The sequence below is a fragment of the Vespula vulgaris genome, chromosome 1 (assembly GCF_905475345.1).
Source record: "Vespula vulgaris chromosome 1, iyVesVulg1.1, whole genome shotgun sequence".
Classification (NCBI taxonomy): Eukaryota; Metazoa; Arthropoda; class Insecta; order Hymenoptera; family Vespidae; genus Vespula; species Vespula vulgaris.
In genome coordinates, this window is record NC_066586.1 from 8,340,653 (window position 1) to 8,355,899 (window position 15,247).

General features: G+C 33.5%; 1 protein-coding gene across 1 annotated transcript in view; it reads left to right on the top strand.

The window, feature by feature from the left end:
• LOC127072305 (tRNA dimethylallyltransferase) overlaps nucleotides 1-15,247 on the top strand; it is a 104,125-nt gene that overhangs the window by 58,828 nt on the left and 30,050 nt on the right. Inside the window, exon 4 of the mRNA XM_051012655.1 lies at nucleotides 13,512-13,647. Coding sequence (XP_050868612.1) covers nucleotides 13,512-13,647 — 136 coding nt within the window. The remainder of the gene's footprint in view (nucleotides 1-13,511; nucleotides 13,648-15,247) is intronic.

Here is a 15,247-nt window from a genome sequence, read left to right on the forward strand (position 1 = left end):
TCTCTCTGTCTCTCTCTCTCTCCCTCTCTTTTTCTCTTTCTCTCGTTCTCTCACTGTTAATGCATTATATCCCTCGTGGAAGCTGTTTCGTAGTCAAAGAAACCGCCGTTTGAAATATGCTCTGCATTCTTCGGCTTCTGCCGTTCGTTATCTACAGTCTACACCATGCTCTTGCAAACGTGTTCTCTTTCGTGATATATTTATTTCCACACTTTGCTTTGTTTCCTCACCGCTCTACTTCCCTTCGAACTTCGAGACACAACCCTCGTTATTTTTCATCCACCTCATACAAATACAGATATTTACCGCGCGTTATTTCGCACTTTAGTTGTGGGAATCAATAACATAGTCCTAACCGTAATAAATTCTATTCTTCTCGTAATAGAGATTTTCAATCGAACGATTCACGAGATCGTTTTATTATTTTTTTTATTACTTTCCAATGTACTCGATCGTTCAAGTATATATTTCTTTATCAATAGAGTATTATCGAAATGTGATTTCTTACTTGAGAGTTACTCGTACGTTTGGTTTATTAATTTTAAATATGTAACACCGTTCAATGAAGTCTAATAATCCTTCGAATAATAAACAATCTTTCTCAATAAATAAATTGTTACTTTACTTGAATCTGTTACGATTCCTAAAAGAATCATATCATATATTCTTTTCTTTTTTTCGGATTCACTTCTTATCGCAATTTATTCACGATTTATATCCATTTTCAAGAGCAACGAAGAGAAGAGTACGTAAGAAGAATTTGATTTCTTCTACTTCTACTTCTTTTTCTTCTTCATCTTCTTCTTCTTCTACTTCTTCGAAAAAGAAGGAGGAAAGAAACGGTGGTTTTCACGATACAAATCGTCGCCGAATATTTCATCCTGTACAAGGAACGACTTTCTTTCTTTCTCTCTTTCTCTCACATACACGCACGCTCACACACAACGATGAGAAAAGGGTGGGAAAGGGAACGTAAAAAAAAGGACGAGGTCGTCGGACCTAGCGCTGAGTGGAAGGAATAAAATGTCCAGACGCTTGAGAAAGTAAGAAGGAAAAGTAAGGAGAAAATATTCCGAATGCGCAACGCTGAGACAGGCCCTCGCAATCACTGTTTGAATCTTTGCCAAGTACGGCACTACTTCCCCTCCTCTTTCCTCCGAATCCTCGAATTTACACACACAGAGAGAAAGAGAGAGAGAAAAAAAGAGACAGAGATAGATAGATACATAGAGAGAAAGAGAGAGAGAGAGAGAGAGAGAGAGAGAGAGAGAGATACACAGATACATACATATGAAAGACTTTCATCGACTCGAAACTACCCTCCGTTCTCTAGAGTCGCCGTCTAACGTTTCTCTTTTCTTCATGCACACACTAGAATCGGCAGTTTTCCTAAATACGAGACGATTTCACGAGACATAATCGCCGATAATATTTGACGAATATACCCGGTTTCTCTATCCGGTCTAGACGACATTAAGCTGTCATAAAGCATAAACGCACATAAGTTCGTATTCCATAACGCAGTAAAATGGCCACGTTTCTCACGTTCGATTTACTCGATTCAAGGCACTCCTCTTTTGGCCGATATACAATACATTAGAGGGTGGAATGGATTAAGTGATTATTCTTCTTACTATTTCTCTCTTTCTTTCTTTTTTTTTGTTATTGTAAACTTGTTCCTGCGTTCGAGAACGAAGGGTGTCCTTTTCCCGTTCCCTTATCGAGAGTCGTTGAATTATTTTTTCTTTTTCCTCGCTTCCCTTACTTCTTTCTTCTTCCTTGTTCCCTTTTATTTTTCTCGTTTGCTTAAGAGTTCGTTCGATATCAGGCTTAATTGGTTAAAAGATCGAATTCATTTCGTCGATCGAGTTTTTAAGGATAAGAAAACAAATCGAATGTTCTCAAAGGGATATTCCAAGAATGATCCTTTTCATTTTTTCCTTTTTCTTTTTCCTCTTTTCTATTTTTCTTTTATTAATGCATCGTATTAATTCATAGAATTTTCTGAATAAACATCGATAAACCGTTTATGCAACCTTTATAATTGTTTCGCTTTCAACTTTTTCAAGTGCGATTGAATATCTACATTATCAAAGGTAACTTTAGATAGGAGAAACCGGTACTCGAGTATCCGTTTCATTGGCGATAAAATCGAACGATCTGCAAACCTAAACTTGATTCTGCTAATGTTGCAATTCCATAATTGTTTACATCGCTGGTATTATTATCAGCTACTTTTGCATTATTATTTTTATTTTGGTTTTTCTTTTTTCTTTTTATTTTTCGTTTTCATTTTAGTTTTCATTTTTTTTTCTATTTCATTTAATTACGATAGATTTTCGTAAAGTAATCAAGTTTGATATTAACTGACAGTAGGTACGATGAAATAATCGAAGGAAGATCGTAAATTCAAAGTCGGTGGGATCGATAGTAAACACGTTGCCTTTTTCATCTTTTGGTTACTCCTTTTTAATCGTACGTTAAGTACGCAGCAGCATCGCTGTCATCGACCTCTGCTTTTTTCAACGGACGTATTCATATCCACAGCTAGAGATATGTTTTTTAAGGGTGGTCGGAATATTTCCGTCGAATAACAACGCGTGGGGTGTGCCACGTGTAACGATCAAAACAAAATGAAAACATACTACCGAAGAGTTCGATATATGTTTTTATCGTCACGCTCATTTGTGGACAAGTTTTTATTTAAATATTTTCAAACGTTCTAAGAAACGTCTAAAAATAATTCGAAGACACGATTCAACGTAATACTACTTCTTAATTCCTGTGCTTTTTTCACTTTTATACATTTTATATATGATATAAGAAGTATATTTATATATCGAAGTAATTAGCTCTACGTCAGCGTTACGATCAATATATCGTAATGGTTGACAGATAACGTAATATTTCCTATAATTCCATTACCTAATTCTCTAGATTATAATACGCGCACGGGCGCGCACATGTGTTTATTATGTGTGTCTGTGTGTGTGTGTACGTGAGAGAGAGAGAGAGAGAGAGAGAGAGAGAGAGAGAGAGAGAGAGAGAGAGAGAGAGAGAGAGAGAGAGAGATCGATGTAGAATATATATATATATATATAATATAGTATAGAATATATTATATAAATATATATATAATATAGAATGTATATATATTATATATAAAATATATATATATGTGTGTGTGCGTGTATTGCATCAATTAAATCTCATTTTACCACAAGACCGATCATTATTAAGTAACAACGATCATTTACATCATTAAATCATAAGCGACGCATCTCAATCGAATAGATCCATTATTAAATTAATACATATTCTACTCGATAGAATTTAAACATCGTATAGTTATCAATAATTATTTGGAACGTTCAATCTTCTTTCCTTCCTTTCTTTTCTTTTTTTTCTTGAATCTTGCATTCGCTACTCGTTCAGATACTTATGTATATATGTATTCATATGACTATGTAAACTATTATTCGATCGGAAAAAATGATAATAAGAATAAATACAATCTGAACTTCGATGATTTTTTGGAGAATATTTATACAAAGAAAGAGAAAGAGCGCGGTGGAGGGAGTTTTGTCGTATTTATGGGAAAAAAAATTGATTTGATTTGATTCGATTTTATTAATGGATTACGATTATAATCGGATACAAAGCCGATAGAATGACGTAAAAGAAAGAGAAGAAAATAGGAAATTACCGTTAACGTTTAGTTGCAAAACTGTTGTCGCACTAGGAACGAGTGGGTGTTGCAACGTGACGCGTGCATATACATATATGTACATATACGTGTGACACAGAACGGAATATACTGTTTAAATGTTCCAGGAGAAACACGAGGAACTACATCGCGCGTAGCACCGTTACGTAACGTTCCGGTAGGGCGTGTTCCAGCTGATAAATTCCATAACGATCGGGGTATGCGATAACTACGATTTCAGATTGAGAATGTCGATTCGATTTTCTTGGAGAAAAATTTTAGAAGATGATGAGATCGAATTTAATCTATATACGATCGATCAAAAATAACGAGATGGATTAAAAATGAAATATTTGACAAGATTTAAATAGTTTATTTTTAACACTCGTGATTTAAAAAATAAAAAAAAAGAACGTTCGTTTAATCGTAATTTTTTTTTTTAAATACACATCAATTGAGGAAAAAAAGAACACGATAAGCACAGTAGCGATTAATTATAAGTTTTGATTATATTATATTTTACAGTTTTAGTCGAATGTTCTAATAATTATCAATCTTCGATTATTATTACATATTTACGTTTTTACGAGAACAAAGTGATGTTTTGAAAGTCGTAAATTCGTGCGATATTTCATGTGGGTTTCTCTCGAGTGTACTTTATTATCTTGGTATCTCTTTCTTTTATATTGTAAGAAAAAAAGCTATAAACGAAGGAATTCTTCGGAAGTATTCGAAGTCCTCGTACGGAAGCGATTCGTTTATTATTCGTATCGTTTTGTTTCACGCTCGATTCAACTTCTAATCGCATTTTTCACAACATTGCTGACCCGTAAAAATGATACTTTCGTGCGTCAAGGTTCGCACAGTTATCAGATAACTTGGTTTGTACTTGGTAGGATAACGTTGACACGCAAGGTGATCTCTTAGCGAGACGCGACATTTCACGCGAAACACGACAATGAAATTGTCGATCTGTAATGCATCGATATACGTGACTTCAATTTAATGTTATTTTTTACGATCACACGTAACTGCACCAAATGATTTTTATTATTTCACTTACTCGAACAACTTTCTCGAGGTCTTTCGACGAGTCGATAACTGTAGGTATTGGATAACTTCCACTAAGAAATGAATGTGAGTGATTATAATTAAAGGATGTTAAATAATTAAGTTAATTAAATTAATACAATATACGGATGACTATTAATGGATGACAAATCGTATGATCGATTGATCATAGAAGAAAATGATTATGCCCGCATAATACGATCACAAAAGGGTAATAAAAGACAACAAGCAACTCTTGAGAGATCTAACTTATATATGTATGTATTTATATATGTTGGATGTATACATGTATGTATTTATGTATGTATATATATCTATGCTCGTACGAGATCGCATTGAATTGAAAGAATTTGGTCGATTAATTTCAACGTATAGAAGTAAGCGAAGCAACAGAACAGGGCCCTCCTGCCTTTGGTCGGAGTGAAAATAAAATTTTTTTCATTTCCATTTAGCGCGAGTAAGCATGCGTAACAAGCGGCCGTGCGAGCCAGGGCCCTGGCTGACCCACAAAAGGCATGCTTTCAGGTCCCTGGAGTGAATGGATCGTCCAATAATTCCATTGGTTCGAACGAAGCATACACATACATAGACGAAAGTTTCGCGACGTAGAAAGAATTCGATCTGTCTGATAATAATGGTCTCTCTCTCTCTCTCTCTTTTTTTCTTACGTAGTAACGAAGAAATCATTTGAGTAGAAGGGTAGACACCTTCTAGCAATTTTGTCCGAGCTTCTTGGCTTCTGATCTACGTTCTTTGCCAACTCACCGACGTTACGGTATATTTTAGTTTATTTTTTCTTATATTGTTTTTTTCTTTATACCTTGAAGGTAACTTAATCGTATCTTTATTAAATATATATATATATATGTCTCTGCATGTCTATATCCACCTACTATAAGTTCTGATTATTTCCTTTGTATAGTTGCTCGAGTAATAATAATGGCTTACCAGATTCCGTTGACTTGACTCATAAAGTAGATTGTTGGCTTTGCTATTTAATTTAGCGCGACAAATAACGTCGCCAATATATAATAATTTATGACATTCTCTGTTACCTAGCTCGTGCTGAGATACATAAAGGCTCTTTCTAGTCGTGATTTGATCGTAGAGACTCGATCCAACCGTCGTCCGCGTCAGGAATGATTAAAATCATCGAAGCGATCGCTTTTCACTATGATCGCTTTTTTTTTTACGCGAGCTTGAGATCTTTTTTCTTTTTTTCTTTTTCTTATTTATTTTCCTCTCTTCTCATTCGTCGAAGTACATTTATACGTTAAATGGAGAATAAATAAGTACGTGTAATTTTTTTTATCTGATTAAATAAACATTTTTCTGATGATCCTGTATCGCGTATGTATTACATCATGGACAGTATATTTAACTTTATCTCGATCGTTTCTATCGTTTGTTAAATTTTATAAACTTTTTTCTACGACATAAGGATTATATTTTCGTTAAACTGTATAAACTTTTTTCTACGATATAAAGATTATATTTTTGTTAAACTGTATAAACTTTTTTCTACGATATAAAGATTATATTTTTGTTAAATTGTATAAACTTTTTTCTACGATATACATGTAAGTAAACAAATAGTCACATAACTCGAACCACTTAAAAAATTGAATCCTATGTATTAATACGATAAAACTTTTATCATTACTCAAAAGTATTATTACACGAACAAGTATCGTCTTTCTCGTTTGCCAAAGAATGAATGACTCCTTATCATTGATAACGATTACGTCAAAGAAAATTCAGATTTCGTTGAATTAGGTGATATCTTGTCTTTTACATTTTGAAGTGTTTATAAAAATGCTATTTAGAGTATCGATCGCAATACTCGACAATCAATAAAAGTTAATACAATGTTGAATAATTTTTTAGAATGATCATTGATTCAGACCCGAAAGTAAATTAATGCTTATAACCACGTTTGTTACGGTAAGAATTGACAAAGCTGTTACTTTATGCATATCGAAGAAAAATGTCACTTATAACCCATAAAGATAAACGAAATGATTAGGAAAAAAATGAAAAGTCGTTGAACGGTATCGGCATCATACACGACACAGAGTAAGTTCCATAACGATAACTGTGCGAACCGTGTTGCGTTCGATTCTCTCTCGGTGATTCGTTCTATGTCGCACTTTCTCTGTCTCTGTGTGTATGTGTGTGTGTTTGTTGCGTCTATGTGTCGATTTCTCGCGACGCACGGCCCGAGAAGCATAATGCCGTTAACACAAAATATGCAAGGAGAACGTACGCGGCAGATAATACGAGATTAGGATTTTACGAGCGGCTCCGTGCAAAAGGCCACTTTCCACTCGCGTTTTTCTTACAGGTGAACACCCGTTGCGATAAATCCTTCCTATGGCCGTGTACGTACAACGTGCTCATGAGTTCGCGATAACCATTCGTAGAAAGAAAAAGAGAGAGAGAGAGAGAGGGAGAGAGAGAGAGAGAGAGAGAGAGAGAGAGAGAGAAAGGGAGAGAGAGAGAGAAATCGTTAAGGGTTTTTTGTTATAAAAATTCTTGTCTATCCTGATTTTTTTTTTATAATCTTTCTTTTCCTCTTTCGTTTTTTGTTTTTCTCTCTTTTTCGTAAATTCGATGTAAAAATCTTCATGCTACTTGATCTTATGATTTTCGACAAAAAAAATTTTTTTTACGTACTTTTGTGTTATTATTACGTTGTTCAATAAATTGAAATCTTTTACCGATATTTGTACAACGTGCTTATGAGTTTACGATAACCATTTGTAGAAAGAGAAAGAGAGAGAGAGAGAGAGAGAGAGAGAGAGAGAGAGAGAGAGAGAGAGAGAGAAAGAAACAGAGGAATCGTTAAGGGTTTTTCGTTATAAAAGTTTTTGTCTATTCTAATTCTTTTTATAATCTATCTTTTCCTCTTTTGTTTTTTGTTTTCCTCTCTTTTTCGTAAATTCGATGTAAAAATCTTCTTGCTACTTGATCTTTTAATTTTCGACAAATAAGAATTTTTTTTACGTACTTTTATGTTATTATTACGCTGTTCAATAAATTGAAATTCTTTTTCTGTATCTGATTTGTAAATAGATAAATTTAACTAATTTGAGGGTGTCAAATTTAGTGGAAAAATTACATCACTAGGATATAGAGTACTAATAGAAAAAAAATAATACGATATTGGCAAACATTGACTATTTTAAATACGAACAGATCATAGTATTTAGAAAACAGGCGTAATGTTTCTTTTTTTCCTTTTTTTTTTTTTTTTGATAACCTAAAACAATTATATAAAGTAACAAAAGCATTAGAATAATCCATGTGATATTAATATTTACAAAGTTTAATGTTAATTTTCGTTGAAGAAATGCGATGACGAAGCTTTCCTTTTGTACGGTATCTCATCAGTCTCCTTGAAAAGCCCATCATCGAAGGATTTTAGTGTTCTTCGTAATAATACTCCATGGTGAAGACATCTTGATAAAAGCATCCACCCTGCTTGTCACTATTTTTTAGAAAAAGGTCAAGGTGCGAATATAAAAATTGAATTTTTATTGACCATTCTACACCATATGTTCTTGTAGTTGTCCAATAGATCATAGTCACTATAGAAATATATTTATTATCTCTTTTCTGTGGCTTAAAAAGCCGTTAACAATGGCTTTGAAAGAGGATCAAACAGCTATCTCGAGATTTGTGAGCTTAGCATCAAAGGTTGGATCTTTCAACAATATTCTGATTTGTGGCCTAATAAATTTATCTTCCTTTAGCTTTCCTTCATTCAACCTGAGAAACATTTTTTGTCAAATGATTAAAGGCCTGACCTTCTTTATCAAGAGCTTTTACAAAGTTCTTCGTCAAGTCAAGTTTATATGAAACGGAAGCAAAAAGGCTTTACTCGTTTCAGTCAGTTGAGTAAATTTTACATTTTCCTCTCCAACAAAGTATAATTTCATCATTCCTTGATTTTATTATAAAATTACACGCGCGCGTGCGAGCGTATATATATATATATATATATATATATATATATATATTACAAGAAAAAGAAGGGGAAAGCAGACAACACGAAAATCTAAAGAATATATAAAAAATTTTAAAGTATCTTAAAAACTTTACATAATGCAACCTTTCCGAAAGTTGATTCGAATTATACTAAATGAAATTAGATACGAATTGATGCATTATACAAAAATAAATAAGAACAGGTGCAAAATGGTTATTAACTAGTGTTAATAATAATAATAATAATAATAATAATAATAATAATAATAATAATAATAATAATAATAATAATAATAATAATAATAATAATAATAATAATAATAATAATAATAATAATAATAATAATAATAATAATAATAATAATAATAATAATAATAATAATGTTGTTGTTGTTATTGTTGTAGTTGTTATTATTATTATTATTTATTTATTTATTTATTTATTTATTTAAGATTAATTTTAATGGCAGAAATGTTAATTGTTGCATATATGTATTTTCTTTTATTAAAAATTATCTTATTGAAGGCGCGCGCGCGCATCTATATATATATGTGTGTGTATATATATATATATATATATATATATTAGTAAATATTTTATTTAGAGTATTGAATAATTAATTTCTGCAAATACATGCAATTTATGAAACGATTTTGTAGCACATTGTTGTAGCATATAATGTCGACACGTTATTACGAATAGGCGACGATCCAGTTTCTCTGGCCAGCGAGTGCCGTTTCGCTAGAAGTACTGCTATCTATTTTTACCGTTCTATGATAGTTAGGATGGCATTTTCTAAAAATATAAAGTCTAGGTAATTTATCGAGTGCTCGAGACGAACTATTCGTTTCCTTGTTACTCTTTCGTTGTCAAATAATTCGCGGCCACTAATACTTGAATCTAACATTAAATTACGATCGTCTTTGTATTATCCATTTAATTAATCCACGAATAGAAGAATCAAGATTCTATTCATCAAAAAGTAATGAAACCGAGATTCAAAATTGAATGAGAATAAACGTAACGAGACAAATACCATAGATAAGAAGAAAAAAGTTGATACGTTTAAAAGGATCGCTCGTTTTCAATTTCACTGAATGAAATTTAAAAGTCTGAAATTATAGAAATGTATTATCACCGAGTGACTCTTTAACTCCCACGTGTTCGAGAGTTAAACTACTCGTAATATATAATAATTTATGAAGGAATAAAAAAGAGAGATGAATAATAAAAAAGATAGAAAAGTAGAAACGGGTGTTGTCCCGAGGGTTTTCAAAGGCTACGCCGTTAGCATTTGCTATCGTGACAAGTAAATCGGTACATTTCGAAAAAAGAAACTTGGAAAGAGCAGTGGCCTCTCAGAGGGAGGTAGACTCCACGTGGCAATGACAGGAGTACCTGCTTGGCCAAGGTTGAGACAAGACGGGAAAGCCTCGTGGCTAAAATCTATCTATCCCTCGGAGTGATCCTGGATTGATGCCAAAGAAACCGGCAGACGTTAGTCATCCTACGGGAGCTAGAATTGTGGGAAGAAAATCGAACACCGAGGGAGAGAGAATCGACTTGGTCGTCTTCGTCAGCTTCCTCGTTGGTGGAGCAACTGTGCGGTTGGCTAATAAAAGACAAGGGTAACGTAATTCCACCCGCACTCCAATAATAGTACCAACGTTAAACGATGCTTCCGTGGTTGGTATGCTGGTCGCATACTCACTTTCGTATAACGGAGATGTGCGTTCAGTTCTCATCAGTTAATTACTGAATTTGTCTCTTAAATGTTTTTTTTTTTATTCGTATTATTTGAATTATTCGAATAATTATTTAATATAATTAATAAATAATTATTAATTATTATTTAAATATAATTCATTAATAATTGTTATATGATATAATAATCATTCGGACAATTTAAATTATAATTGATACTATATTATATATTTTATTTGATATTCTAATGTATTTTATTGAATACTCCAAATAAAAGAATTCGTTGATATATTCGTAATAAGAGAGTTGCAAGTTAAATGAAAAAGATTTTTCAAAAGATTATCGATCGGTGTATATCGATTTATTTAAAAGAATATATTTTTTAAATTTAAATGTCGATACTACGTAGTTATTATGCTTATACTTTAGATATCAAATGAATGAATGTTGCGAATATTTCTTTTAAGAAAAAAGAAGAAAAAAAAATGGAAAAGGTGAAGCAACCGGTCGACGAATTTTATCCGCGAAGAAATATCTATAAAGAGAGGAGGCTGGTAAGCGATAAATTCGGAATTAGCCATGGATAAAGTAAAATATAAAAAAAACCGCGTTCGACTCGTCTGACAAATTTACCGAAACAGGAATCCCTTTTATCGTTGTTTGCAGAAAATCAGGAGTGGGATAGTCGTGGGAGGAATACGTTGGAAAGGTGTATCCTGTGGATTAAGTTGTCCGAGAGAAAGTCGACTTTTCCATTCACTTGGCATGGCCCTCCCACCTCGCGCCTTTTCCAATTCCTACCGATTACACGGCCACCGAGAAAGAGAGAGAGAGAGAGAGAGAGAGAGAGAAAGAGAGAGAGATATTACACAACAACGTTGTTGGACGACTTGTAGCTCGAAGGAGAGAAAGAACGAACGAAACGAGGACCCAGCGATATCGATATGGGTCAGCATCGACGATAAAAGTCGCCTTCGAAGAGTTCGCGTTGAGCGATACCGGTATCTCTGCTCGCCATTTCACAAGAGTCAGCGTTTAATTAATCTAGAACCGTCTGAACGAGGACGTTTTTGAACGAAAGCGCGTGTTTGCCAAACTACACGCTTCTCTATACTTTTTCTTTCATTTTTTTAATCGACTCGATTATATTCGAGATATACAGATACGTTTAAAGCGTTAACTCGGATTAATATATTAGCTCGAGTCGTTGATAAATAATTCAGAGACGCAGTAAATCAAGAAAAAAAAAGAAATCTTTGTAAATAATTTTATAACTTTTTTTTTTCTTTTTCATACAAGGAAAGTGTTTTTGATCCGGAAGAGAAGGAATACTTACAATTTAGTTGATAAATGTTCGAATTATCGTAATGAGTAATTTCTTAAAATAGAATTAAGTATCGGGTTGTCTATAAATGAAGATATCTCTGTAAAAGATTACTTCTTCGTTTATAGATATCAAAGGGAGTTAAATCGAATGATTTATCCATGTATTAACGTTCGAAAGCTTCTCTAACGTACGTAAAACTCGTTGAATATCTAATTCTGATTGAAAATATTTCATAAATAAGAAACAAATAAAAAATAAATGAAAGAAAAATGAAACAAGAAATGTTCTTAAAAAGTCCAAAAGAAACATGCGAAGGTAAGAGGCAGCGTGTAATCGAAGAAACGCTTTCGAAAAATTCCAAAAGTGTGACTCCTTTTGCTCGTTGCTCGGCGGATTCCAGCAGTTGATCGGATTTCGTTGATGTCGATCGCAAAACGAACGACAGCAACGACTCGCACGACGACTCTCAAGGAGGAGACTCCCAAGGAGTTGACTTCTGACGACAGCTGGAAACGAGGACGACTTGGTCTCAGCTTCTCCGACAACCTTCGAATTTTTCGGAGTAACACGAGGCGGAAGACTTTCTTTCCAACGTTCATGGGAATGAACGAGAGTCCGAGAAAGAGAGTACCCTTATACGTACGAAATCTCTCTCTCTCTCTCTCTCTCTCTCTCTCTCTCTCTCTTTTTCGACTGAACTCGATTGAACTCGATTGAACTCGATTTTTAGCAGCTGCGCGTCCAAATAATTTTTTTGTCTCTGTTTCTCTCATAACTCCTTCTTAAATCTTATTAATATCATACGTAAAAGTTTTATTTCGTTGTCAAAATCTTAATACGGAATACTCGATCGGATAAGACCTAACAGATAAGATTCCAGAGTAGTTGACTCTTGGAATTTTCTTTGCTTACTTCTCGAAAATCCTAAATTCAGAATAGTATCATGTAAGAAAAACAAACTCGGAAAGTTCTGACCGGAGAGAAACGACTCGTTTTTACTGAATATCCTACTTGAAGAGGGAAACGAGAATAAAATGTAAGACGAGAGAAAGAGCCGTTGGTATTATCGATGATGTCAGAGAAGTACGATTTCCAAAGCGAAGGAAGTCTCTATAACCTAGGCCAATAAATTTAGGTGGATTGACGTTGGCCGGTCGTTTACCTCGTTCCATTTCATAGATCGGATCGTTAAATGGATTCTCTCCTTTTAATTTTTCTTCCTTTTTTCCTTTTTTAAATGTCAATAATTTAATTGTCACAAAAATAAAAAAACTTTGTGTTTGGAACAACCGACGATAAGGAACCCATTGTTGAAACATTTAACTCTTCGTCCAAGAGTGAAATTAGGCGATGTATAGTAGATGATCTAGGTAGCCAGGTCACGGAAGGACAGAGAGCCGCTAATTTTGGCTAAAGTGGCACCGTCGGCTCCCACTTCGAATGCTTATCTTTTATTAAACACGAAACGGAAAATAGTTCGCCATTTCGAATGTCGAAATTAGATCTTACACGTGTATAAGAATATTTCTTCCTTTCGAGAAACGAATAGAAATGAATTTGTGTCTTGTATAAATTTTTCACACAAAGATATTTATTCAATTTTAAGTTCGAGTAATCGTACTACCAGGAATAAATAAATGTTATTAATTTCTTTTTTGCATCTTGTTTCCCTTTTTTTTTGTGTTTTACATCTTCGCTCATAATTCTTTACAGATCCTTGGAAGTCTTCGAGCAATACGGACTTACACATAGTGAGATTTTAAAAACACAACGATTGGCTGGTGGGTCAGGATTGGGTGGTCCCTTGCGTTATCCTAATTCGATTATTTTATGGCTTCGTTGCGATAAGGTAAATTCTTTTTTTCATTCACTTACATCTATCTTGTATTATAAGTTTCATTCAATATCAATGAGTGTTTTAATGGATTTTTAATCTACGAAGGATATAAGGAATCGAATCATTAATTTTTTCCTTCGTATAATCAAACTTTATTAATATACGGGAACAACGGAAGAAAGTTCAAAAGAATCGTAGAGTCTCTGTCCTAAACCAAAATAAATCGTTTTCCAGGACATCGATCGTTTTCCTTGATAAACATGACTCTCAACTATAATCTATATTCTATTCGGAAAGACATTCGTGTAATCGTAAATACTTTAAACTCGTCGTTCCAGATTTTTTACTCGTTAGAAATTCTGATAATCCATAAAAGCTAGAAATTATATACCAAAAATTCGTTTCGCTGATCGTTCTAAAGATTCATCTCGATGAGAACATTTTTTCTTTCTTTCTTTCTTTCTTTTCGTACGATCGAGAGAACTTCCACTAATGGCGATTACGTCGAGCGATGCATAATCGGAGAGGAGAACGAGCATTATGTTTCATGAGCAAGCACTATCGGCTACCGGATGAACCTGATTAATTTCCTCATGGTGAATCGTTAGGATCTAATCGTAGATTACTTTTACTTTCTATATATTAGCTATAACGTTTTTCTCGAATATGCTCTTTCCAATATACTTTTGTCGTGATAGACAAATTTACATAAAACGTACAATTTTGAATTTCAACATTTTCTATAGTTGATTATACACGAGATACAAGATATTATTATTTAAATTATTAGATTATTGATACGATTAAAAAAGAAAAAGAACGAAAAAAAATCAAGTCCTTCAGAATACGTATAAAGTGTTTCTTTTTAAAATCAAACCATGAATGATATATGCGTGCGTTTGTGTGGTGTAGACAGAAAATCGTTCGCATTCATAGACATTATAAATGTGTGCATGAATATAATATACATACGTAGGTTGCACGCGTCATAGCTCTGATTACAAGGCAGCCTATATAAAGTTACCGAATCTAATGCTTACGTTGCCGTTTTGCTAGGTTGAGAAACAAGTAGGTGCCGCGTACGCGAGATCGTATTGTTGTTACTTCATGGAGAACATTAAAGGTGACCGCGACGCAGGGTAAACTCGCCACCGGAAGTTTTAATTACAGCGAAGTACCATAATAACGATTTCTCGTATTCGCTTACTCGAACGCGTGTAGAATCGATTTTCGTTACGCCTCTCCCTCAAACGATAAAATGTGTCCTCGAGACATGGACGGTTTTAATTTAATTTATTTCTTGTGTTTTTGTTTTATCTTCCTCTCTTTTTTTTCTGTTTATTTTAATTTTCTTTTTTCTCTTTTTTTTTTGTATTAATTTTCTCGTATTTCTTACGTCGTTTGTTTGTTATAATATATAAAAGTTAAAGGAGGACGTCTATTATTACAAAGATATATTTAATTTACAGCTACGTTGTCCTCGATTTTCACGGTAAATTTAAAAATGTAATTCTCTCTTTTTCTTTCTCTTCGTCTTTATATTTTTATTTCTCTTTGTCTTCGTGTGTTCGTTATTACCATAATCGTCATCATAGTATTATTCGACACGAAA